The following is a 23,496-nucleotide window of genomic DNA, read 5'->3' on the forward strand; positions in this document are numbered from 1 at the left end:
AACCCGGCATACGAGTTTATAGCGGATGCGTAAACGTAAACGCATTTGGCTCAAATGCCGTTAGGGCCTTTGACTAAATTGCATGGCCACATGGGCCCCTTGGGCTGCAGATTCAGCCTCGACTTGGTCGTGGACCTCGGCTGTAGCATCTTGCCATGCGCTAGTTGCTATTTGCATGTTGTCTAGTGAGACGCCAGGCCGGGCAAGACAAGACTCTCCCATTGACATTTTGTCTCATTCCTGTTCCTGTGGCTCTAGCTCTACCGTTGACTCTTGAAAGTCTCGAGCCTTGAAATCCCCTGCCCTGCAATCGAGAAATGTTAATGCATTACATAGTTATCGATCGAAAGCCGCCCAGCTAGCAGCCTCATATTGAGCAGCTGGCATCCCATTTGACGTAATCAAAACAACAGAATGTGGGCAACCCAAAAATGTTTTGGGTCATTGATTTCGGTCGCTATCCGCGGATCTTAACGGTTCTTTCCACTATTTCGTAATGGGCCAAGATCAATGTACCAATCTGGAGGCCATGATGCTGCGTCTCGAGTTGAGCGCTCGTTCGAGTGTCTTCCCTTTTATGTGTATTACACGCAACTGAGCCTCCATTGATTAAATAACCATGGTCCAAATAATGGGAATAAGAGACGAACCAAAAGAGATTTAATTAGTGATTGGAATACCGAAGTGGGGATACTCTATAAGAAATATTTCATTAAAATGAATCCAGTTTTATTTAAAATATTTATACATTTTTCAAAAGTCTAACATTAAGGCTGTCTTTTGTTATATAATATATATGCAAATCTTGCTTACATAAATAAGACTACAAAGACACACCGAAAACCCTTAAAAAATCACCATGCCACGTTAAGCAAAAAGCACTACGAGAATTTCCAGATCGCACCAAGTACAAACTTCTTAATTATTTTTTATGATCTTCCATGAACTGACTACCGTCTCGAGTCCCTCCAACGAAAAGCCATTTCGACTGCCTTTTATGGCTGGCCTTTAAATGCTTCAGAAATGTTTGAATTCAATTGAAATGAATTGGGTCAAAGTGTTCCAGCTGCGTTAGAAGATTGTCTGAAATGTGCCCACGTAGCTCAGCATTGCTGGTTCATTGAGATGTTTCATCATCCCAAAACCTGTGTTTATAAAACCCGAGGGAGGAGCGGGAGATGTAAATCACTGAATATAATTGTGATTTATGCTCAAAGAAAGGCCAGCAGCCACTTCGGGCACTTGGGAGCTTGTTAGGAGTGATAATAACATTCTTATGAATAATGTATTTAAATTGAAAATGGAAATGGAGAGGGAAACTGAGTAATTTATAATTAAAATTGCCCTTGATAAGGACAGGGAAAATGATTAAAAAGGTTTCTGTTCGCAGTACAACATCATTCCAGGGAAGCCCATCTCTTTTGGTTGAAGAAATGGGTTAAGTCGCCATAAATGTTTTAGCATATAGCCAATTTCCTAATGACCGCGATCGTTCCCTTCCATCACGATCTCGTCCGTAGTATCGCCAAATCATCTCACAGGGATCTTCATGGCGATATCATTGTATGCAAAATTCTAAAAGGGAAAATAAAGCCCACAAAGTCGTGCGCTAAATATAAAATTTAATATGAAACTTACACATGTTCTGCAGATGCTCCAAATGGCCTGACTGGGTCTTTCCCATTTACCATTTGATGGTTCCCTGGGATCGGTTCTAGTCCGTCTCGAGTTGGGTAAAAGCTCTCACGCGGCTTAGACGTGGGGGGTTCCAGGCGATCGAGGGATTCGGGGTCATTTGCTGATTTTTTACGACTATTTCTATCTTAAAGATACAAGTTTATTTATGGCCGGGCTGTAAAGTGCGGCGAGTGTATAAAATGCAGAGAATGACATTGCAACACCCAGTAAGCAGGATCCGATCCGCATCCGAATCTTAAACCAAATCAGAATGAAAATGGCCCCTCCGGTGGGAGTGCAATGGGATGGGATGGAATAGAATGGGCTGCGATTCCAGGGGAGTAGGGTTGGGTATGAGAACCACTGGCAGGGCACTAAACATGCCGCTCGAATGTGGGTAAGTTGACTCGACTTTAATGTGCCTGGCCAGCTAAATGCAAACGCACCGAGGCCCTGAGATCGAGAGCCACTGTGGGGGCCACCAACCATCACGGCTGAATGCTAAAAGGGTTCGAGCCACCTCGTTTCGCTCCCCGCTCCGCACACCACACCCCACACTCCTTACTCCCATTTTTTCCGCTGATGCGCCTCATTAGGAGTGGCTGGAAACCAGTTCCTGGCTAGGGAGAAGGAGCAGCAGCAGGAGCAGGAGCTGCAGCCGTAGGACCCCAGACAATTGACAATTTAAACGAATTTCTTTCAAACACAGCACTGACATGGCCCGGCACAAATGACGAATAGTGGCGGATGCCCAAGCCAAAGTTTACGCATGAAATATGCACCACCAGGAGGCGGACTCGGCATCCTTGCCCTTCTGGCCTCCGACGCTGGTAGTTTGTGGCCAGTTGCAACTTGCAGCTCCAGGGACGCTTGTATGAAGTGTCATTCATCTGGCCATAAACGCATTATTCAATACGCGAAGTTCACTGAGAGAAAACTTGGAAAAGTCAGGTGAATAAATTACATTTATTTATTTAGTTACCAACAAAATACGTTCCATTTTTTTCTATTGATTCGACACCTTAATTCATTATAAAAAACCTTAAATCAAAGATTATACTCCCAACTTCGCTTTAAGTTTGTAGATTCATTATCTACATAATCATTACTCGAAGATTAAGAGGGTATAATTTATCCATTGAAAAGTATCTAAAAGCTGAATGAAACGAATTTCCTTAAGAACGTCAAGATCACGAAATAGAGGGTCAAGATAAAATCGCATATGGAGCCCAAAGGAAATAACTAATGACGTTTTTTTGATTCATAAACGAGTATTTTACACTATCTTAACATAAATCAGGGCATGTTTTAATTTATAAATAATTAAATTTACATTAAACAGGTTCCTTCCAGTTGATTGATATCTGTTGTTATCAGTCTCTTAAAAGGTTTAGATTCTAAACTTTAAACTAAATTGATTAGAGAAAACCCTCAACCCAAGTTCCATTGAAACTCACATTTTAAGCCCATTTTGTAATTTAGTGCTGTTTTATTATGTTATGTTATTTTTTAGGACCATCATAGGTGTAATAAGCACTTTAGAGGATATTTGTTTCAGTGTAGCAGCACATAAGCGGGGGGCCGCAGCTAGACAAACGAGTGATCGGCAGACGGACAACAACAGCGGCAGCAGTGGTATCAACAGCAACAATAACAACAACAACAACAAGAACTACAGCATCTACAGCAACAACGACCGCGACGGCTGACTAAATGCCTCATACTGTGCGGGGTCCGCGGTTCAGGCTCCTTGACTATCTGTCCGCCGGCCCATCCGTCCGCTCGGTTTTCAAGGTTAACAAGTTGCATTTGCAATTTGGCACTAGGACTGGCTCTCGAGATTTGAGACCCTGACAGAGGAAGAAGAAGGATCGTATCCCCAGACAAACCGACCATCGGACAGAACTCGACATCGTCGCTCTGCCCCTGCGACGGCATCAATCGCTTTGGTGAGAATTAAATGGTGGTGCCTTTTGTTTGGCCAGAATCCCCTCTTCCCTGCAACTTCTCCCTCTTTAATGAGCGACCTGCTCAATACACAGAATCAAAATCAAAGAGCCACAGAAAAGTACAACAAAAAGCACTCTCATCGAATCAAATGATACCCTTGGACGGACGCATCGATGTCCCAACTTTGTGGGGCCATGAAGACGATCTCAAGGGCTGGATGAGGTAAAAACATTGTATCTGGATGAGGTAAAAACATTGTATTTAAAAATGTAGCTCCAATAAAGAACAATATCGGCTGATCTCCTGAACAAATCCCTATAATCCTAGCCTTCTATTTCAATGCACAACTTGTTATAAATTTTTTTTTTGCGGGAATATTTTAAATTATTTCTTTCAGTTAGGCAATTGTCTAAATGACATGTACTTAACATAAGATGTTTTAAAAGTTATACAAATAATATTTTATATTTCAAAAGTCTAAAAAACCAATTATAAACAAACTTACGTCATTCTTTCTTCCTTGAATTGCACCTGAGCAACATTCGTTTCCGTCAATGCGAGAAACCAAAGGAACCTTCTTTATGCCACGGGCTGCGGACTCAAAAAGCATCGATTGCTTCGAAGAGCATTGCAGTGAGGAGTCGGCAATAATACGACGCTGATCTATTATTCGCTAGATTGTAAAAATGTAAAAATCACGCTTTCGTGTTGTGTATAAATTGAATGCAATTTATAAATGTCCAGAGTAGAATTAAATCCCCAGCCGTCGGCACAGGCCACGATCGGGTGATGGTGATTTTTCAAAATAAACAACCTTGAGCCGAGGGCTCCGCAGTACCGCAGCTTCATAGCTCAAGAGATCTAGAGTCGAGAACAATTGCGAGGGCCCAGGGCAACAATAGACGGCTGCAGCAAGAGCCCAAAAGGATCCGCCAGATCGGATCCCTTGGAGCCACAGATGAAAAATTGTGCCAATTGAATTTGACCAGCGATTGTGGTCGATTGCTCCTCAACGCGAGTTGTCTGCGGGAGGTACTCTCCGAGGACCAGGGAGCCTGGCGTGGGGAGGTAGTAATATAATGGGCGGTCGCTTAGTTTTCAACGCATTTATCAATACCCAAGTGGTTCGACCGTCCTCCAGCGAACTCCTCCGGATCCCATTCCAGGCGTTGACAATGCCAAGGGCGGTGTCGGGTGCCGTCGTTTAATATATTCGGGCAGAGAAGAAAAAAACTGCCGCCGTCTCTGATTGAAGATGAAGCCACAGAATCGATTTGCCACAGCTTACATCATTCATGAAAAAAGCTCTATGGGAAATTCTTCTGTTTAAAATACGATTTCCCAAATAGTTGAACTGAGAAACTATTTTCTTTAAAAATTTTCTTTAAATCTATCGAAAAATATGTTATAATTGACCAGCAGTTATCTTAGCTCAAACCTTTTTAAGTGCTACGAATGTTAGCTTATTTCTAGTCACTAATTAAGCACAGCCGTGAAACGGATTCCACATTAAGAAAATCCAATAAATAGGCCATCCTATTTAACACCAGTCAGTCTTAGAGGAAAACTCTATCAGCAAGGACCAGCTATGAACGCGCTTATCATATCAACTATGATCTTGATGTCTAGTCTACCTTTTCCTGCAGACTCTAAGGACGACGCATTTAGTCACTTAAATGAGGACATGAATATGGCAGTGGTAAAAAAAACTAAGGGTAAATATGGGTCTAGTCTGCAAAATTTTCGTTTTAAAAATTTGTATTTTTAGATGGCTGGCAGTGTGCCGGGGTGACCTGTCCTAAAAAGTTCACAGCGTCTTGTAAGGTGACTAAGGTTTTGAAGCCAACTGAGCTGGTGAACACCGACCTTCTTATCATTTGCCTGGATAAAAACAATAAGGCAAAGTGTGGTATTACCCGAACACGCAAAGGCGAAATTCAGGAAGTTTTAGACATGGACGAAGACGGAAATTCGGTATATAGTAAAAAAGAAGTTTATACGCAAAGTGACGGTACCAGGATTCCCAGGTGTCCAAGAAGATAAGTCTTGTGCATTTATCTCAATTTAACACAAATATATTTTATTCTACACATGGTAGCTGACTTAAATATGTTATCGACTACAAAGATAAATATGCATATTTTGTGACAACCAAAAATGGTTTTTGTATTCTATATGTTAGAAAAAGTAGTTGTATAGCATGGCGTAAAGTATTCTTAAAGAACTTTGGGAAATTAAATTAATAACGAGATTGATTTACATACAAATAAAGGTAACAAAAGTGGAAAACAACAAAATAAATATTTTTCTAAATTAAGCTAAATAGAATCTGGTAAGACTTTAGGACCGTAAGACTAGGTTAAATACAAATAAATTATAATTGCACCTTCTATAAACAAAAGAAATAAAGACAAAGAATTAAGTACTTCATGAAAAATTTGTGAAAGTTAGAAAATTATTGTATAAGTCTGCTCTAAGAGTGCTCTGCCACCGCTCGCAGTTCCTCCATTAAGGAGGGCATGACCTCTATTCTCCTCTGATCCCGACTAGCACTGAGCAGCCTACTCAGTTCCTCCATATCTGACTGACAGGCGGTAACATCCTCGCTTAATTGGCACAAATTCGGTTGGCATCGCTGACTCCGCTCAATCAGCTCCAAGATGAAGCTGTTGCGTGGGCGGCATGTCTCATTGGCGGTTTGTTGGACGAGCTGTGGCAAGGGAAATCATTTTGATTATTGTCAAGAAGAACTAATATAAGCGGAGCAGAATTACCTTTTTGTAGTCATCGATCAGATTAGCCACCTCATGGGCGGGCTCTTGAGGCGTGTTGCTGGCAGTCGATTTTCCCGAATCGGATGCCTCAAAGCGGGCTCGCTCCGCTGTTAAGGTTCGCTCCAGATACTGTGGAAAACAGATGTATTTACTTTGTATTTTTGTCTTGTATTTTCTTATTTTTGAGGGCACTTGTCGAGTATTAGCCACACAAATTTTAAGTAAAATTGCGATTATTGGACACCTTTATCCTTACCTTTATTTTGGACAGAGCTTTTTCATGTCTTCCGTTAATATCCGCCAGTTTCATTTTGAGCCCCGGCAACTCTTCAGCCTTTCGGTTGTTCACTCTCCCATTCCGCAGTTCCTTTCGCAAAAGTTTGGACAACTGTGGCCAGCTTTTTATGTGTGGAAGCCTCCTCCCCGTTTCCATTTCGAGAACTTGACCGAGAGATCGCAAGCAGTCCACAGCCTTGCGTTCTTCTCGCGTACTTTCCTCTCGCTCTTCGAGCAAGGATTTAACCTGGCTTTGTAGCCTTTGTAAGTTTATCGAATCAGCGGAATGTATCTCCAGATTCTCTTGGAATGTTTCTTTTAGCAGCTGTAACTCCAGTCGATTCTCCTCATCCTTGGCCAAACTCATTTTCTGAAGCTTCTGCAATTCATCATTTTGGCCAGCAAACAGTTCATTTAGTTTTTCCAATTCAATGGTCTTATGCTGAAGCTCCACTCGCATTTCCTGCTCCAAGTGTTGAGTGGCTTGCAAGGCATCTAACAGTTGTAGCCAGTCTGCTTCCATTTCGTTTGTGCTCTTTATTTTGGCATCTTGCTGCTGAAGCAATTTTTGGAGCAGAGAAACGGTTTGCTTTCTTTGATTCTTGACGTCAGCTAATTGCAATTCCAAAGTCTCTATGCGTTGGACTAGAATCGGATCCTCCTGGTCCGTTTGAGTCGCTTGGCACTGTATAGTCTTTCGTCGTGTCGATATTTCAATTGTTCTTAGCTGCTCTTTAAAGATCTCTTCATTCTTGCTTTGAGCTTCTATTCGAGACTCCGCTTCGACTAACGCTTTTCTAAGACTATCACATTGGCCTGCATAATTTTTGAGTTTCTCCATTAACTCACTTTCCTTAAGAGAGCTTTGCTGTTTTAATTTTATGATCTCGATTTTTTCAATTTCTAATTGCAGCTTGGTCTCTTCACACTTGGAACAAATCTCGGCGTACTGTCCGTGAAGAGTGTGGACCTTCTGCTCTAATTTTCTAAGAGTACTTTGCGCCTCTTTCAAATTTTCCTTTAGATCTCCCTTTTCAGTTTGCAAGGAAGCCAAAGAAAGGGTTAAATTCTCCACCTGCTCCAATTTGAGAGCATCGCTTTGGCGAAGTTGTTCCTCCTCCAAACGTTGTGTCTGTAATGTAAACTCCAATTGCTCCAGCTGGCGCTGCTGCTCCTCGCTTTGTTCCTTCAACTGAGACATCATCATCAACTCCAACTGAAGCTCATTAAGGGAATTTTTTAAGCTTGCAATTTCACTTGTCTTGCTGTTAATCTCTTCGTGAAATTTCAGGCTATAAGAATGCATAATTTCCATGCTGCTTTCCCGAGTCAACTTTTCTTGGTAGTAATGTTTTAGATCGAGAAACTCCTGTTCTTTTATCGCTAAAAGTTGTTCCTGGGTCTGTAGAGTCTCATTTAGCTCTGCTATGACTTGGCGAAGCTGCTCACGCTCGGCGGTGACACTGCGCAAGGCAGTGCTTCTCAGCTCCAACTGGTGCTCCATTTGGCTCTTCACGTCGAGTAATTGCTTGCATTTTCCGGTCATGTGCTTGCTCTCCAGCTCCATGCCTGCCAAAGTTTGCTGCAACTGCGAAAGCTTGTCGTCGTGTTCCAGGCTAAGTCTCTGAATGTCGTCCAGAAGCATCTTCTTTTGTTTGCGAAGCACTTCTATCAACTGACGTTGGTCTCGGAGACGAGCCTCCTGCTGTTTGGCCTCAAAGGATGAATCGGGAAATTCTGAATCTGCACTAAATGAAGATGCGCTATGGGATTTTGGGGATCCTTGCTCCTGCTGCTTCTCTAGTGCGGCGCACTTTGCTTTCAAGCGCATTGATTCCTGCTGAAGCGTTTGGTTCTCCATAAGATATTTCCGCTCCTGGGCATACAATCGTTCCAGAGTCTCAAGTCTGCTATGCTTTTGTGACTTAAGCTCCTGCTTGTACCACTGTTCAGATTTTAAGAGTCTCTCCACCTCGCTGCGAGACCGAAGGAGTTCCTGCCGCACCAGAAACATCGATTGCTCACGTTCAGACTCTGGTTTCTGGACGTGATCACCTCGTCCATCGTCGCTAATGCAGCTAAAATGGCCGGAGTCATCTGCCAACGCTGCAGCGCCTTCGCATTCCGAGTCCATTGCAGAGCTGCAAAAAGATTTTCATGTTGGGAGGGTGAGTTCATGGCCAAAAAAACAAGTTTTGTGGGCGTATGCAAATCGGGATAAACGACTTTAGTTTATTACTAAAACGTACCAATTTTTTTGCAAGCCTCCTTTCTGATGCTTTCTTTTGGTGTTACTTCAAAGTAACTCTAACTAATTAACAAGAAACTACATTTTAATCGAAATAAACAAAACCAGTAAAAAACTTTTTAGCCAAACAGCTGATGGCAAGAATAGTATGCCCTTATTCAATGTAAGAAATAATCTACGCAGCAGGAAAGATATACCAAGACTTCATTTTAAATAACTGCATAGTGGCGAAAGCCACTCAATGGAAATAAAAATAGTTATTTAAACATTGTATCCGAACTGATCTTATTTAAAGCGATAATACTATAACGTTATCTAAACATTTCAAATTCACTTTGTATAAATTTCATAGAGAAGTTTGGAATCTAAATTAGAATTGGTAAAGTTTTTAGTTAACTCCCCACAATCTTAAATTTTGGAAATCTAAAATATAATTTCTAGAAGTGGTGTATGATCAACGTTAAATTACTCATTAAATAAGTTACAATTTATTCCTTTGCTCTAATTTTAGAAGTGTGGGAAAAAATATTTTTGATTATTCATAGCATAGACATACAAATAGAGGCAACAATTTTGATTTACATAACAAAATAATGCGGTATTTAATTGTACACCTTATAAATATTGTCTAACAGCTTTGATGGACAACACTAAATATTTTACTAGATTACCATGTAGAATTCACACCCTTTACTACGATATTCTGATTGGATTTCGCAAGCACTGGTCACACTTAGTCCATTAAACCATCACAAAAACATGAATTCTTATTAGCTAGTAAAAACAAGTGAAGACAGAAATTTTCCTACCGTGACACCCATAATAGCGTTTCAATTCGCGGCTTAAAATGTTCGAAAGTGACAACATGGTTTAGCGGAGATCGGAGCACATGCAGCATGTAAGCACAACTTGAAGGCGTTCCGTGAAATTGCGTCGTGTTACAAAACTTTGGCCCTGGTCAAATCCGCTAATACAACTCGTGTATCATGGCCAGTGCAGCTGATGACTCGTCATCTGGTGGTCAGGAGGACCGAGAGTCCTTCACCGTTTACTACGAAGGCAAGACGCTGCAGCTTCACTGGCGCGGATTGCCTCCCTTGCGACGCGCTCCCGCATCAAGGATCTGCAGCATTGGCGAGGGCCTGCTCATCCTGACCACCGACCACGCCCTTTACTCCGCCCAACTGCAGTCCAACCGAGGCCACCTGGACCTTCAACTCCTGCGGACTGATGTGGTAGACATGGACTTCTGTTTCGGCAGTCAGGAACTCTTCGTGGTTCTGACCAACGGTTCTGTGGAGCGCCAGGCTACGGGATCTAGTAGTGATGTGGGTCACCCCCACGCCTGGCAAACACTGGCCTTCGATCCTCTGGAACTGCTCGCTGAAGGCGTTCACATCCAGCGCGTTTGCTGTTCTGCACAGGGTGTAGTCTTCGTTGGTGCTGGCGGAGAAACCTATGTTATGGGCAGCTGCGGAGAAGTCTTTAATGCCGAGAAACAGCCTCGCCACATGCGCTTATACGAGGAGGGCAAAGAACTCCTCGACTTATCAGCCGGAAACGAACACTTTGTGATGCTGGTTGCTCCTTACAACCTGGCAGATGATGTGCTCCAGCTGCGGTTGGCCAGTGCGAAGGAAGAACCCGAGGATGAACGAGCCTCTGTGAAATCTCTCAGCAGTAACAATTCAGACCGAAGTTTTGCGGCCAACACAAGGCATTTGCTTCACCAGGGTTACGCCTTGCTCCATACCCAACTTTTCACCTTCGGAGCCTCTAATAATGGCCTTCTCGGCATTGGCGATCACATCCGTAGGGCCAATGTGATTCGCCTTCAAAAACTAGATAGCGTTGGTGTGTGCAGCATTGCAGCCGGATTGCAACACACGGTGGCCCGCACTCTGGACGGAAGGCTGTATCACTGGGGCCTGAATAATTACTCCCAGTTAGGCGAGGATGTCAGCTCTCCAATAGAGATCACCATTACGGATAACTCTGCATCACTCCCAATGGAACAGAATTCAGCATTGGAGGCAACCTGTGGCGACTACCACACGCTACTGCTAAATGCCTCCGGACAGATACAATCCCTCCAACCACCGCCTCCTATGCGACACCTGCAGCAATCCAGCACTTATGCCCAGACCCTCCTACAGCTACAGTTGGGAGCTGCGTGGCCACGACAACTACGACTGCTCATGTCTTCCGGCGGATTTACGCTGCAAAACCAACGGCAGTTCCAGCGACAGTATCACTACTACCTAAGTCACCTGCAATCCCAATTGCAGATGCTTCTCAAACACCGCCAGGCAGTTCAAACACTAGAGATCTGGCAGCGACAATCAGCGTTGGAGGCGATCAGCGCCCTCGGTCCGCTGCTGGTCAGCTGGGAGAGAATTCTATGCCTGCTGGTGGCGACCTTGCATTCCCTTGAGGGATTCTACCGAGCAGATTTTGTGCAGCCCGCTGATCTGCTGTTCATCTGCCACTATAAGGAATACATCGACCTGTTCGACGGGTATACGAAGTCCTATTGCGATGTGTACTCGGTAAATGGTTTTGGCGAAGCAGTAGCCGCTATTGCTGGACTAAACAGCCCGCTGGCCGAGCTTAACGAGGAAAGCTACGTCACTCGATTGTTCCAGCAACCCTTTAGTATCTATCAGCTATTTGTTCAGTTTATGGAGCTGCTGGTGAGAACGCAACCGGAGTATGGAGAGCACAGGGTGGCCTGGTCAGAGTTCGCACGGCAAAGTTGCATCAGCCAGGAACTGGCCGTGAACACTAAGGATTTTTGGAGCAGCAACGACAGGAACCCCAAGATCGTTCAGTTCAGAAAACGAGATCGGAGGGTGATCCTAACCTCAGCTTTGGTACCTCTGAAACTGGTCACCTCTGGCATCAGCATATCCAGCAACAGCTTCATCCTGTTCTCCGACTTCCTTTGCCAGGTGGGCGGAAACTCGCTTTATTCCTATCCCTTAACTACTCTGTGGGTGTGGACAGAGGGCGACCTTTACCTACGCTTGACTACGCCGGAGAAGAACTTCTTGGTGTCAACGCGTTCGCAGGAGATGCGGAAGGTGTGGCTTGACCAGCTGCAGTCGAGCATAGTTGCTTCGCTGGGCAGGGCACTTGGCAGTTCGGTGCCCAGTTCTCGCTCCACTGGCTATGAGTTCAGCAGGGAACACCCGAAGTTTTCCCGCGTGAAAGCGTGTGGTACCTGGAGAAAGGGTGTGCTTCACGGAAACGGCTATCTAGAGTATCCGGACGGAAGTGTCTACTGCGGGGAGCTGCAACATGGCATCATTGAAGGTACGAGATCTTTTCTACATTTTTGAATAGTAAAACAAGCTTAAACCGTGGTAATAACTTTTTAAATGCCTATATATTTTACGAGAGTCCCGCACCCAGGTAATGTGTAAATTTTGAAGAAAAATATATTTCTCGAATGGGGTCATAAATAAATTTAGTTTTGTAGCCTATAAACATATTTACGTATATTTGTACATATATTTTCCTGTCTGTAATAATGATCAATATTTTTAATGAAAGCTATTAAATATAATCGCCCGATTCTAGTATATCTATTATATTGAAGTTAAACATGTATGTAAAACGTGGAAAACATTTTAGTGATTTATGTTATAAATTGCATATAATGCAAAGTGAAATCTTATAAGTATACGAGGTGTGTTCAAAAAGTAAGGTGACTCTTCAAATTTCGCGAATTTCAAATTTTTCGATTATCGAAACCTTTTAGAAGTTATACGAGGTGTGTTCAAAAAGTAAGGTGACTTTTCAAATTTCAAATTTTTCAAATTTTTCGATTATCTTCAGTTTTGGGAACAAGAAAAAGTCACATGGGGCCAAATCCGGTGAATATGGTGGCTGAGGCATTATTGTGGTGTTGTTTTTGGCCAAAAAATCCAAATCCTTTGATCCATATTTTTCGATAGCAAAAAATCGCCGAGCTCGCAAAACAACTTGTAACTTTACGCCTCTCACAACCAAACAAAAGAGGATGTTCCATTGAAACTTGGTACAGATGTTAGGGAAGAGTGTACCAATATAACAAAACAAAAAAATCGATAATCGAAAAATTTGAAATTCGCGAAATTTGAAGAGTCACCTTACTTTTTGAACACACCTCGTATATAATACATAAGCCTTTGAAATTAAAAGATATAGCTCCCTTGATTAATCTAAGAAGCAAACCCATTTCTATCCTCAGGCTATGGCAAGATGGTGATTCCGACATCGGGTCTGTATGTGGGGCACTTCAAGGGCGGTCGTTTCCACGGCCACGGCGTCTACGAAATCCACAGCAAGGATTCCCCCGAAAGCGAAGTGTACGAAGGAAACTTCTGCGAGGGTCTCTTTCATGGCCACGGAATGATGCGAAACAACCGATACATTTACGTGGGCGAGTACCAGGCCAACGCCCGAAGTGGATACGGCGTGATAGAAGACCTGATTAGCGGGGACAAGTACATGGGCATGTTTGCAGACAATAAGCGGTCTGGAATCGGCAGCTGCATAACCAACCGTGGGGACTATTTCGAGGGCACCTTCTCCGGGGACGATCTCATGGGCAGCGGTGTGGCTGTGTTCGAAAACGACTATTATTATGAAGGCGAACTCACGCTTCACGGCCCCAATGGAAGAGGAGAGTACTACATGCCAATTGGAGATGCCGGTGGAGTAAGTGGAGTAATATCAACGGGAGATTCCGACGACACCTGCGAGCTGATCGGCAACAAGATGTTCGGACAACTTAGCGGCAGCTGGGAGACGGTTCGTATCCAGGCCGGCGAACTGGTTTTAAATCGTCGTTTTCCAAAATACCCAAGGTAAGTCAATAAGACTAAACATTCTATTTTGATGACAGATCTAAATTCTTTACATTTTAGCTCCCTTGGACGCCAAGTGGTGGACCACAATCGAAAGTGGCGGTCGCTGTTCAACAACTTCGAATCAGACCTAGCCAATTGCACGGCCACCAGCAGCAACTCCGGTGGTGGCACCCTTAGAAGATCGTCGAGGCCGACGCTCAGCACGGCCCAAATATGGAACTGCATAGCGGTGTACATGAGCAAACAGCGAGCACGGGAAGGAGCCAAGCCCGGGAACTACTTCAACAACATCCTGCTGAGTCTACCGCTACCGCAGAAGACTTCTTCCCCACTTGCAAAAGCGCGAACCACTACAAACGCACTGAGCAAGTTACAAACAGAAGCTGCATCAGCGCTAGACTTCCTAGGATTTCCACCACGCCGCATCCACTCCCAAGAGACACTCAATAGCAAGCAAGGCGAATTACAGAGAGCAGATAGTTTGCTCTCCATGGGGCACAATTCCTCTCGTGACTTGGACACCAGCAGCCTAGTCAGTTTCCAATTAGACCAAAGCTTGCTAAACAGCACTGTTATTGGTGATGAGTCTAGCACTCTCAACGAAAGTTTTGCAAAACTAAGTCACAATAACAACAATAGCATATCGAAGCACATGAACAACAGCGATGGCTCGATTACCTCAACGACATCCACGACTAGTGCACTGCTGGAGCAGGTGCCCAGTTTTGGAATGGCCTCGGTGCTCACCGAACAGGATGTTGCCTCTATACGTGTGTACCTGGAGCAAGCTTTCAAGGATCGGCATCATCCACTGTACGCCTTAAACGAGCGCATCGCCAACTGTTTCCACTACTCATATGGCTATTGGAAGGTTAAACCCACCCCGATCCTGGCTAAGCAGGCGATGAGAGAATGGGAGTCCATATCAAGACGCATTTACCGCTTTGTACGAAAGATGTTTCCCGCTTTGCCCGAGGACTTTTGCCACATGGAGGGCAGCAGGGAGGTCATTTCGCATATTACCCTGCTTTATCCACTGGTGCTATCGGAGGGTATCTACTCCACCTTATTTGTGCTGTACGCGAATAAATACAGCCGAAAAGATGAAATGTATCGGCAGAATCTGAATATTGCCGAGAAACTCAAGGACCACGAGCTAGTTGAACTTATGGGTCATGAGAGGTAACAACCTTGAACGGAAATTAAACTAAATAGTTTCAAAGAAATTATTAATCTTACAACCAAAAAACTATTTGTTTTTCAGTTTCCTGCTTAATGTAATGCTCGACCTGAAGTTTGAAGAGTCCGTGCAGACGCTGAAGGAACTGCAGGAGAAGTTTAGTCCCCAGGACATGTTGACTGTGATACAGCGCAGCACGCAGCTGCTGACCGAGGCCTACGAGCACGCCATGGCAGGTAAGATGGCATTTGCATAGAAATTTGAAAAAATGATCAACAACCCTGACTTCCAGCCAATGCCGCCCAGCTCAATGCGGATAATATGATACCGCTCACCATGCTGACGATGCTGCGCGCTGCGGTTCCCCACTTAGGGGCTGAGTTGGCCTTGCTGGACGATCTGACGGGTGGCCCAAATTTCCAGGCCGAGATGAATGGAATGGCGGGTTATTGCTACACCACACTAAAGGCCGCATATGAACACGTCACTCTAAGGGCACTGCAAAAAAATCCCTGAGCAGACGCAGCCCAAACATAGAAGCTGTAAAGTTAATTGTTTTCTTGTTATATATCGACCTGCCGGCTCAATAATCGCTTATGCCAGAACACATAGGCGTTTAAGCAAAATTATTAGTTAAAAGGTAACTTCTTTGTTGACATTGTAAGGCTTAGGTGTTTTGAAACCAAACTATTGGTTTCCCGTATTAGTCTGTATATACCCTTAACGACAAAACCCCTCATAGAATTAAGGGTATCGATTCTGTACAGAAGCCATTTGATCATTGTAGGAAATGTGTATCTATATTTATGTATGTATCTGTTTTGTATATTTTAAGCCAACACAATAACATTCCGATTACTCACCAAACCAAATAAATAATCTACACACATAGTATGTATATGAAATCTAATTGGTCTCCGAATCGTTGAAAGTCTTTACCTTCTGCTCGCGGCCCACAGTGAAGAGAGTCTCAGCCAAGTGGTCAGCAAAGTGATTCTTGTCTAGCTTGTAGATTATGTACTTTTCGGGGAACTTTGTGCCATCTTCATAGTTGTACACCAAGATCACCGGATCGTTTTGCTGGGCAATCTTACGCTTGACTAAGTAGGCCATAGCGTAGAGTGCTTTCCGGTAGACGTTTTTCTGGTGCGACATAAGACAGGTGGAGCGGAATGGGAGCATTGTGACGTTGTGGTACATCGATACGTAATCCTCGACTGATCGCATATGGCTGATGAAAAGGATAGGAGTCTGCGGCCGAAAGTGAGCGATCTTCTGCACCATCCTGGTGGTGACACCGATCACAACGATAGACACTGCATGAACCTCCATTGAGGCCGTTACTACGGCCCTCGCGAGGCTATCCGCTCCCGTGTGGGAACGATCACAATAAGGAGTACGCTCCAGCGCTACCGGGCAGATCTGCTGGAAGATGGCGTTTTGCAGGAAGCGGAAGTAGATGGTGCTTTTGTCACGTGGGCAGGACATCACGTACTTGTCCGGATAGTAGAACGTGTAGTAATAGTGAGCCGGGTCCACCCTAAGCTTTTGTTCGTCTATAAGCCGCGGATCAAAGATAATGGGTTTCTTCGAAGCGTAAGCTAGTTGCATAAAGCACTCAGCGTCGGGACATAGGTGCATGATGTCCGGGACCACCGCAGGCTTGGCCAGTTCCACTAGGAACCCATCGTAGCGCTTGGTGGCCCAGTTCAGCTCCCCCTTGCAGCCTATGATCTCGTTGAGAACCACTCTGGCATACAGCCGCATGCCATCGCAGTGCATCGCGGCCATCGCCTGCTCCAAATCGTCCAGGTACTTTGGGGTGCCTACAATATGAGACACAACCACATTCAAGCCCACCTCTCTGGCGAAAGTCAGGTCCTCCAACTCCTCGTACGAGACCCGGAAACGACGGCACCTTGCCGGAAAGAGGACGGGCATGTAGGAGTAGAGCATCCCGCCCTTAGCCACGCAGCAGTTGAGGTGGTCAGAGTGGATGCTCCGCACAACCAGCTGGATATCCTCGCCAATGAGAATGAAGTCCAAATGCTTCACATCAACTAACAAAAAGCGAGCGTTCACATATATAACCTCCGAGCTGCATCGTTTGGAGTACTCCCGATCCACGGTCAGAACTAACTTTTGGCCCTCCACCAATTCGACACTTGCCTTGTCCTGGCCATCCTGGGTCAACAAAGGGTTGATACCACCGGTGAACTGGTGGCGCGGTGAAATCCTCACCATGACTGAGGACGCCACCGGAAAGCCCAGCTCCTTGGAAACACTGATCTCCGCCTCACGCAGCTTTACGATCAGGTTCTGGTTATCATGTTGGGTGCCCACGAAAAGATTGACCATGAAGCAACGGGCTCCGTTAACTAAAAAGGATATGTTGAAGAAAATCCTGGAAGTTACTCTTAAACTAAGTAGTAAAAAACTTAAAACTCACGCAGATAACTTTTGATCTCATTTTCGCAAGTCATATTTGCCCTAAGTTCCACACATTTCCGGTTCTCGTTGGGATCGGGGGCTTGTGGAGAGGTTAGTATCTGGAAGCCTTTGAAAAAGGCATGCCAGCGATCCTCCTCAAACGGAATTTGGCACAGATCCTCGCTCAATTCCTCGAAGTCGAGTTCCTCGTCCGAGCCCGTTTCAAATTTCTGGTTGAAGCCCGAGGCCAAAGAGATCTTGGAGCGGAAGGCGTTAATTTCACTTTCGTGGCGGAAAATGCTGCCATCATCTTCCGGGCCCAAAAGGTGATAAAAAGTGGTCCGTCGCTGAATGTTTCCGAGCTTCTCCTTGGCCTTCTGCAACTTCTCCACATCCACGGCGATGATGCGGAGTCGGCTAAACATTTGGTCTATTATAGACTCAATGGTCGAACCTCTTCCTTCCGTGTTACTATCCTCATTTTGGCTCATGTTGGGAAACGATAGAGAATTTGGTAAACAAATAAAGAGAAGTGTGATTGTCAAATTAAATTAGCAAAATGTTACTTCGTATTTTAGTAACCCATAAAGTCTGGGTTTTCCTTCAAAGTTGGATAGAATAGTCTTTCTACTTTTTTAAAAATATTCAATAATTTTCTTGAATGTTTGGGTCTCATTATAAGAGATTAAAAAAAAATAATCGTATCTATCACTTTTGTAGTTTTATGTATAGAAAGGAAGGAAAGGCGAAATAAGTCTGTCACACTAACGAATTATTATTTTAGTAGATGATCACTAATTATAAGCTTAGAAGATAATGAGCTTTAATACAGAGGAAAAATTAAATATACTGTAATAATTTTCAAGATCCTGGAGCAATAACAAATCGAAATACCTACAAAGTTTTTTTTATACTACTGATGGTATAGGTACACTTTGTATGGTATAAAAGGTTTTAAATTCTTCCACCTTGAAGGTATAAAAGACTACTGTAAGCACTCTCAATAAACGAGTAAATCGTAACTTAGGGGGAGCCTCATCGCATATGAACTCATCCAACGAGTATGTATTCCTGTAATAGCATACCTTCATAACTGCAGCTATGAAGTTACATAATTTTGTTTTAGATGCAGCTAGTTAGCCGCATTAAGACCCCAGCCAAATCGACCTCCTGCGAACCCAGGGGTTTGTTTATAGTTTTCCTGCCCTTTAGCCACCCATGCATTTCCCATTTCCACTCAGCTTATTCAGTCTTCGTTTTTCTTTTTATAAATTCTCCAGCGATAAAAGAAACCGCAATCCGAAGCGCAGGTAACTTTGGTTTTTTGTTGCCGCTGCTGTTTCTCATTTTTGTTTATTTCCGTAATTTATTTGCCTGTTTTGCCGAAGGCGAAAATGTTAAATTTAGCATCAAGCGTCAAGTGAAATGTTTACAATGTGAGAGAAAGTTAAATGGAAATGCGGGAGGGGAGGTTTTTCTTTTACGAAAACAGGGAGCCCTAACTAAGCGTTTTAGAATCTTTTCGGAATCTTGTTTCACCGGAGGCCCAGCACTTGAGCATTCAGAGATCCGCCCGAAGAAAAAAGGAAAACATAAACATCCAGGAATGTTTAGAGAATAAAATGTACATATTCGCTGCCCTCCTTTTTTTGTGTATGTTCCCCCTTTGTTGTTTATTTTCACCACGCCAACTGATGGATACACCGGCTGACTAAGACTGAGACCCGTACCCATACCCACACCCATGCCAGTAGCCGGATCCGCAGTGGGGATACGGGCTGAAAGACTGGGTGTGGCCGCTGCCATGTTTAGACCAAACAGCCGATCGGCGGATTGTGGATGTGTAGAATTCTTCCGGCTCGACTGCGAAAACCGCTTGAACTTTGACGCCGAACTGCACTCATCGAATCGTTTCCCCCTTTTTTCTTTTTGTCCGTTTTTAGACACGGATTTTTCTATGCCATGGGGCGTGGGTGGGTGGTGTGGTCGGAGTGGCCGGAATGGGCGGAGTGGGTGGTGGGGCTGGCCATCTAACCATCTGCCCATCTGCTGCCATTGAGCGGCAGCATAAATTGCCTGGCTCCTTGGCTCGCGATCGGATCGGAACGTTCGGATCGTTCCTCTGCACTTGAGAGCAGCCATTCACTCGCTCCCTCTCTTTCCAATCCTCTAACCCCCTCTCTTTCTATTCGAGCAGTGCCGTCTCGCTCCCTCGCCCATTCATTTCGTGAATAGAATTTTCTAAATGTCTTTGAGTTTTCAAAATTTTGGAGCGTAGGTGCAGTGCGTCGCGAAGCGTCAGCGTGTACGGTTCGCCTTAGAGAATTCAAGACTATCAACTAGCGATCGGAAAACCACCCACCAAGTAATAGGAAAGTCCTCCCTCCTCCGAAAAGAAAGGAAAACACGTTACACCGTTAAAAATTCTTTAAAATAACTTGCATTTCGACCGATCTTAACTGTGCTCAGTGGCGGGGCATGGAGGGCTCTGGGATCAGGATCTCTGGCAGAGACTCCGCACGGAAGTGGGCGTTTTTCGGCCCTGTTGCCAAGTCCCCAGATACACCACACCCACACAGATACACTCACACACAGCGGCGATAATTTTTCATCTTTCCAATATCCCACTCGACTGGCAAAATATTCGCCTTTGCCGTTTGGCTAAAAATATTTAAAAATCCAAAAATCCACTCGACTTGCTGGCGAACGCTTCAACCTACTACGGCCGCCTGTTTTTCATAATTTTCAGTTTTATTTATTTATCCTATACATACTCGCACGTCCGCATATATCCCCTGAGAGTGTCTGTCTTTTTTGTTTTGCGACTGCCGAAAGTTTTGACTTTTTGCGCTTTTTGCGCCGCTTGTTTAATTTGGCATCTCGTCGTTTTTGTTTATCCCAGCCCCGCCGATTTCCCGGCTTTCCCAGCTTTCCCAACCGCCACCCTTGGCCGTGCATTTTCTCGCTGAGTTTTCCCACATTTTTCGCGGCCTTTGTCTCCGCGCGGCGTCGGTTTTTGGAGTAGGTGGATGCCGCTCCTAATTGCCAGCACCGTGAAACAAATCACAACTTAATGGGCAGCCTCCACCGGAGTGGTTTACAACTTCCTTGCCCAGATATCTTTATAAATATATATATGTGCGCATAGTTGGCATCGGAAGACAGCTGTGTGCATTGGCAGATGCCATCAGCATCAGCATCGGCATCATCGTCGTCGACGTAGTCGTCCATCCCGTCCATCCCGTCCATTGCGTATGTGGGGGAAGTCCATAAAAAAAAGAAACCAAACCAGCACACAGTTATAAAAATAAAACTATTTTCGTATGGCCCCTGCATATAGACTCTCGATCATTAGACATCTTTGCTGATCAGCGGCACAGCCGCCTGTTGGCACAGATTGGTCCAGAGCACAGATTGGTCCATAAATCAATCGAACCAAATTAAATTAATTCAATATCTAAACAACCAAAAACACAAGAACCAACCTCATCGCGGTGCCATGTGTTCGGATCGGTATGTGTCGATCAGGCTATATCAGTGTACTATATATCTAAATTCTAGTCGATTTGTCTTTTTCCGCTTACTGGCGTTTCATTTAAACAACGACAGGAAAGGGAAAAAGGCGTATTTACTAAGAGTTTTGCCAACGATTCGCAGTTGGTCATTCTAAACACCTAAATATCTATACATAGGTAAGTATGTATTACCAGTTGGAAGATATATACTCCATTTGACTAATCAAAGTCAACTGTTTCAACGACGCATGCAGCTCATTTTGCGGCTCATTTACAATCATTATCATCAAAATAATTGGCATCCAACAAAAATGTCCAACAAATCAGAAAACTCGAAGTAAAGTTAAAGATAGAACCCTTCATGTTTCTCTAGAGTTTGTTCTCTACAAACTGTGAATGGAATCAAATTAAAACGGCTTGAACCCAACCAAGGACTAGACCAATACAATAGAAAGAAACAAGTATTGTTCAAAGTTCAGGTCTTCTAATTTCACAAGAACATTTTGAAACAAGAACCAAAAAAAAAAGAGAAGATGAAAAATGTTTTCGTATTCGGTCGTTTTCCCGATTTAGATTTTTCAATTGCTAAGCATTTAATTTGAATTTTTGAATTTCGATTAATATTAAATTATATCACAGCCCGAACAAAGAAACAATACTCGCCAGATTCCCCTGCAAGCGAATTTTAACAAATTGCTCCACCCGCCGGGAGCAGATCCAATTCAGATCCAAATCGGGGCATTCTTCGGCTTTGCCGTAGCGTTTCAAATGAAACGAAAATTAAATGTAAAATTTATTGTTGCATAAACAAAATGCCAAGAAACCGACCGCATCCAAATCGAACGATGCGTATGTGGCACCTTTAAGTATTCTGCCCCGCCCGCGATGGTTCCACCCATCCAAGCCTTATACGCTGCCCATGCCCATGCCCATTCTCATCCGCATCCTCAGCTTCATCTCCATCCCATTGGGCCCCGACATCTTCATCTGGCCGGCTGCTGCTATGTAGAACGCATATAGTATGGTCCGCTGGAGAGGATGGAGAACTTAGTGCTGCCTCACGCCCAGTGGCCAAAAATAACATCAATGAGGGCAAAGCGCGGCGTCGGACGCCGTGTGTTTGCTTTGTTTATAGTTTTGGTGTAAACAATTGCGGGCGGAAAAACCGATTTCCCGACATGTTCACGTTCGAGAAAAATCGAATCTGGAAAATGCCCAAAAAGTAGAATACAGAAGCTATTGCAGCTGGAATCGCACTGGGGAGCGCAATTAAAAGTGGCCACGGCAACAGCATCAATCCTATTAGTAGACATCATTTTCCACAACTTGAAAGGAGGAGGTTAAAGATTATTTTACTAAACAGATGATGCAAATAAAAGAATCTTTATAATTTTTTGAGAAATCTTTTTGTAAAATATGCATCTTTGCATGTTCCAATCTGAGTTTACTCAATTTCTGAACTCTTTCGATGCCACATTTTATCTCCTTTGAGTGTTATGATGTCGGAGATGAGCAAAAAAGACCCTGATCCGGGGTCGAACATAAATTAGGAACCCTGAATTGCAGGCCGATATTCGAAATTGCAATGGGAGATGGCAGATGGGCCTGGGTAAGAAGCTTGCTCTTTAATTAATTCTTAGAACGGGTTTCAAGTAAATACCCGCGGATTCATAATGTACATATCGTATGTATGTAAGTAAGTGTCTGGATATTGGCAGATAACCGGTAAACAAGGCGACCAGCCATTCCAATTCCATTTCATTTTTGGCAATATAAAGAGCTGTCTTCGCTGACTCAGAGTCAAATCAAAGTCAGCATCCCATCCAGACAGCAGCATGTTCAAGATTGTGAGTATTGCCCCGACGGCTGGTACCACACCAAGGATTACCCCATTCCGAATCATCTTGCCAGGTCATCATCTCTTTGGCTTTTTGCCTGGCGGTCGTTCTTAGTGCTCCGGTTGACCACGTGACCTCCACCACCCAGCCACCGGTGGCCATTCTGGAGTCATCCCACGAGAAGCACCATGATGGATCCTACCACTTCTCTTACCTCGGCGAGGATGGCACTCACCGCAGCGAGGAAGCGGTGGTAAGGAACCAGGGCACTGAAAACGAGTACCTCGAGATCAGCGGCTCCTATTCCTACTTCGATGCCAATGGCAAGGAGGTAACCGTCACTTACAAGGCCGATGACCATGGATTTGTTCCCGAGGGCGGTGCTATCCTGCCTCAGATTTCTCTGGCCGCCAAGCAGGTCAGTGAGCAGGTGTCCCAGCCAGATCTTGATTACGATAAGCCTCCTAAGGTCTAATAAAAGAATGACATCGGAACCTAGTTCTTGTAGTATGGTGTAAGAGGGAAACAAGTTTAAGGTTGCGATTTTATCTAAATTAAAGAATAAGAATAATAATTGTTCCAATTTACGTTTATGGCGATTAATCATAAAAACCTTAGTTCCTATCATGGAATTATTATCGGTTATCGGTTTTTAATTATGACTTTGGCAGACTTTTTCAACGTTGCTATCTTTGAGAAATGGGAACTTGATAAATATAGTGAAGTAAAACACTTTGGAAAAGTTATTATAC

The 23,496-nt window shown here is 44.1% G+C and overlaps 4 protein-coding genes across 5 annotated transcripts; 2 read left to right on the plus strand and 2 right to left on the minus strand.

Annotated features, from left to right (window-relative positions):
* Window positions 1-5,680: 5,680 nt before the first annotated feature.
* Window positions 5,681-9,060, minus strand: LOC108108806 (interaptin). Its single transcript, XM_017216990.1, has 4 exons — window positions 8,927-9,060; window positions 6,658-8,818; window positions 6,402-6,530; window positions 5,681-6,337 (listed from the first exon to the last, which is right to left on the minus strand). The coding sequence occupies exons 2-4, from the start codon at window positions 8,809-8,811 to the stop codon at window positions 6,101-6,103; spliced, it is 2,520 nt and encodes an 839-aa protein (XP_017072479.1). The 5' UTR covers window positions 8,812-8,818; window positions 8,927-9,060; the 3' UTR covers window positions 5,681-6,100.
* A 409-nt stretch (window positions 9,061-9,469) lies between these two features.
* On the plus strand, window positions 9,470-15,855 carry LOC108108763 (alsin homolog). Its single transcript, XM_017216930.1, has 5 exons — window positions 9,470-12,240; window positions 13,160-13,778; window positions 13,839-14,963; window positions 15,046-15,197; window positions 15,254-15,855. The coding sequence occupies exons 1-5, from the start codon at window positions 9,912-9,914 to the stop codon at window positions 15,475-15,477; spliced, it is 4,449 nt and encodes a 1,482-aa protein (XP_017072419.1). The 5' UTR covers window positions 9,470-9,911; the 3' UTR covers window positions 15,478-15,855.
* Window positions 15,743-17,929, minus strand: LOC108108764. The gene is made up of 2 exons (XM_017216931.1): window positions 17,411-17,929; window positions 15,743-17,339 (listed from the first exon to the last, which is right to left on the minus strand). Exons 1-2 carry the CDS (start codon window positions 17,880-17,882, stop codon window positions 15,868-15,870), a joined length of 1,944 nt encoding a protein of 647 aa, XP_017072420.1. The 5' UTR covers window positions 17,883-17,929; the 3' UTR covers window positions 15,743-15,867.
* A 3,083-nt stretch (window positions 17,930-21,012) lies between these two features.
* On the plus strand, window positions 21,013-23,445 carry LOC108108696 (endocuticle structural glycoprotein ABD-5). Of its 2 annotated transcripts, none has more exons than XM_017216802.1 (3): window positions 21,013-21,083; window positions 22,625-22,753; window positions 22,818-23,445. In XM_017216802.1, the coding sequence occupies exons 2-3, from the start codon at window positions 22,742-22,744 to the stop codon at window positions 23,217-23,219; spliced, it is 414 nt and encodes a 137-aa protein (XP_017072291.1). In that variant the 5' UTR covers window positions 21,013-21,083; window positions 22,625-22,741; the 3' UTR covers window positions 23,220-23,445. The 2 variants fall into 2 exon arrangements, with proteins under 2 accessions (XP_017072291.1, XP_017072290.1); XM_017216801.1 differs by lacking the exon at window positions 21,013-21,083 and adding an exon at window positions 22,499-22,515 and having other exon boundaries at window positions 22,608-22,753.
* Window positions 23,446-23,496: the final 51 nt, after the last annotated feature.

The sequence above is a fragment of the Drosophila eugracilis genome, unplaced genomic scaffold (assembly GCF_018153835.1).
Source record: "Drosophila eugracilis isolate 14026-0451.02 unplaced genomic scaffold, ASM1815383v1 contig_2154, whole genome shotgun sequence".
Classification (NCBI taxonomy): domain Eukaryota; kingdom Metazoa; phylum Arthropoda; class Insecta; order Diptera; family Drosophilidae; genus Drosophila; species Drosophila eugracilis.

What these genes read in the sequence shown, in the direction of transcription:
- LOC108108764 (XM_017216931.1), bottom strand. Translation starts at nt 17,882, where the DNA reads ATGAGCCAAAATGAGGATAGTAACACGGAAGGAAGAGGTTCGACCATT. An exon ending in TGAGATCAAAAGTTATCTGC is followed by an intron (nt 17,340 to 17,410) that starts GTGAGTTTTAAG and finishes TATCCTTTTTAG; the next exon opens with TTAACGGAGCCCGTTGCTTC.
- LOC108108763 (XM_017216930.1), top strand. Translation starts at nt 9,912, where the DNA reads ATGGCCAGTGCAGCTGATGACTCGTCATCTGGTGGTCAGGAGGACCGA. An exon ending in GCAACATGGCATCATTGAAG is followed by an intron (nt 12,241 to 13,159) that starts GTACGAGATCTT and finishes TTCTATCCTCAG; the next exon opens with GCTATGGCAAGATGGTGATT. An exon ending in GAACTTATGGGTCATGAGAG is followed by an intron (nt 14,964 to 15,045) that starts GTAACAACCTTG and finishes TTTGTTTTTCAG; the next exon opens with TTTCCTGCTTAATGTAATGC.
- LOC108108806 (XM_017216990.1), bottom strand. Translation starts at nt 8,811, where the DNA reads ATGGACTCGGAATGCGAAGGCGCTGCAGCGTTGGCAGATGACTCCGGC. An exon ending in AAGCTCTGTCCAAAATAAAG is followed by an intron (nt 6,531 to 6,657) that starts GTAAGGATAAAG and finishes TGTTTTCCACAG; the next exon opens with TATCTGGAGCGAACCTTAAC. An exon ending in TGATCGATGACTACAAAAAG is followed by an intron (nt 6,338 to 6,401) that starts GTAATTCTGCTC and finishes CCCTTGCCACAG; the next exon opens with CTCGTCCAACAAACCGCCAA.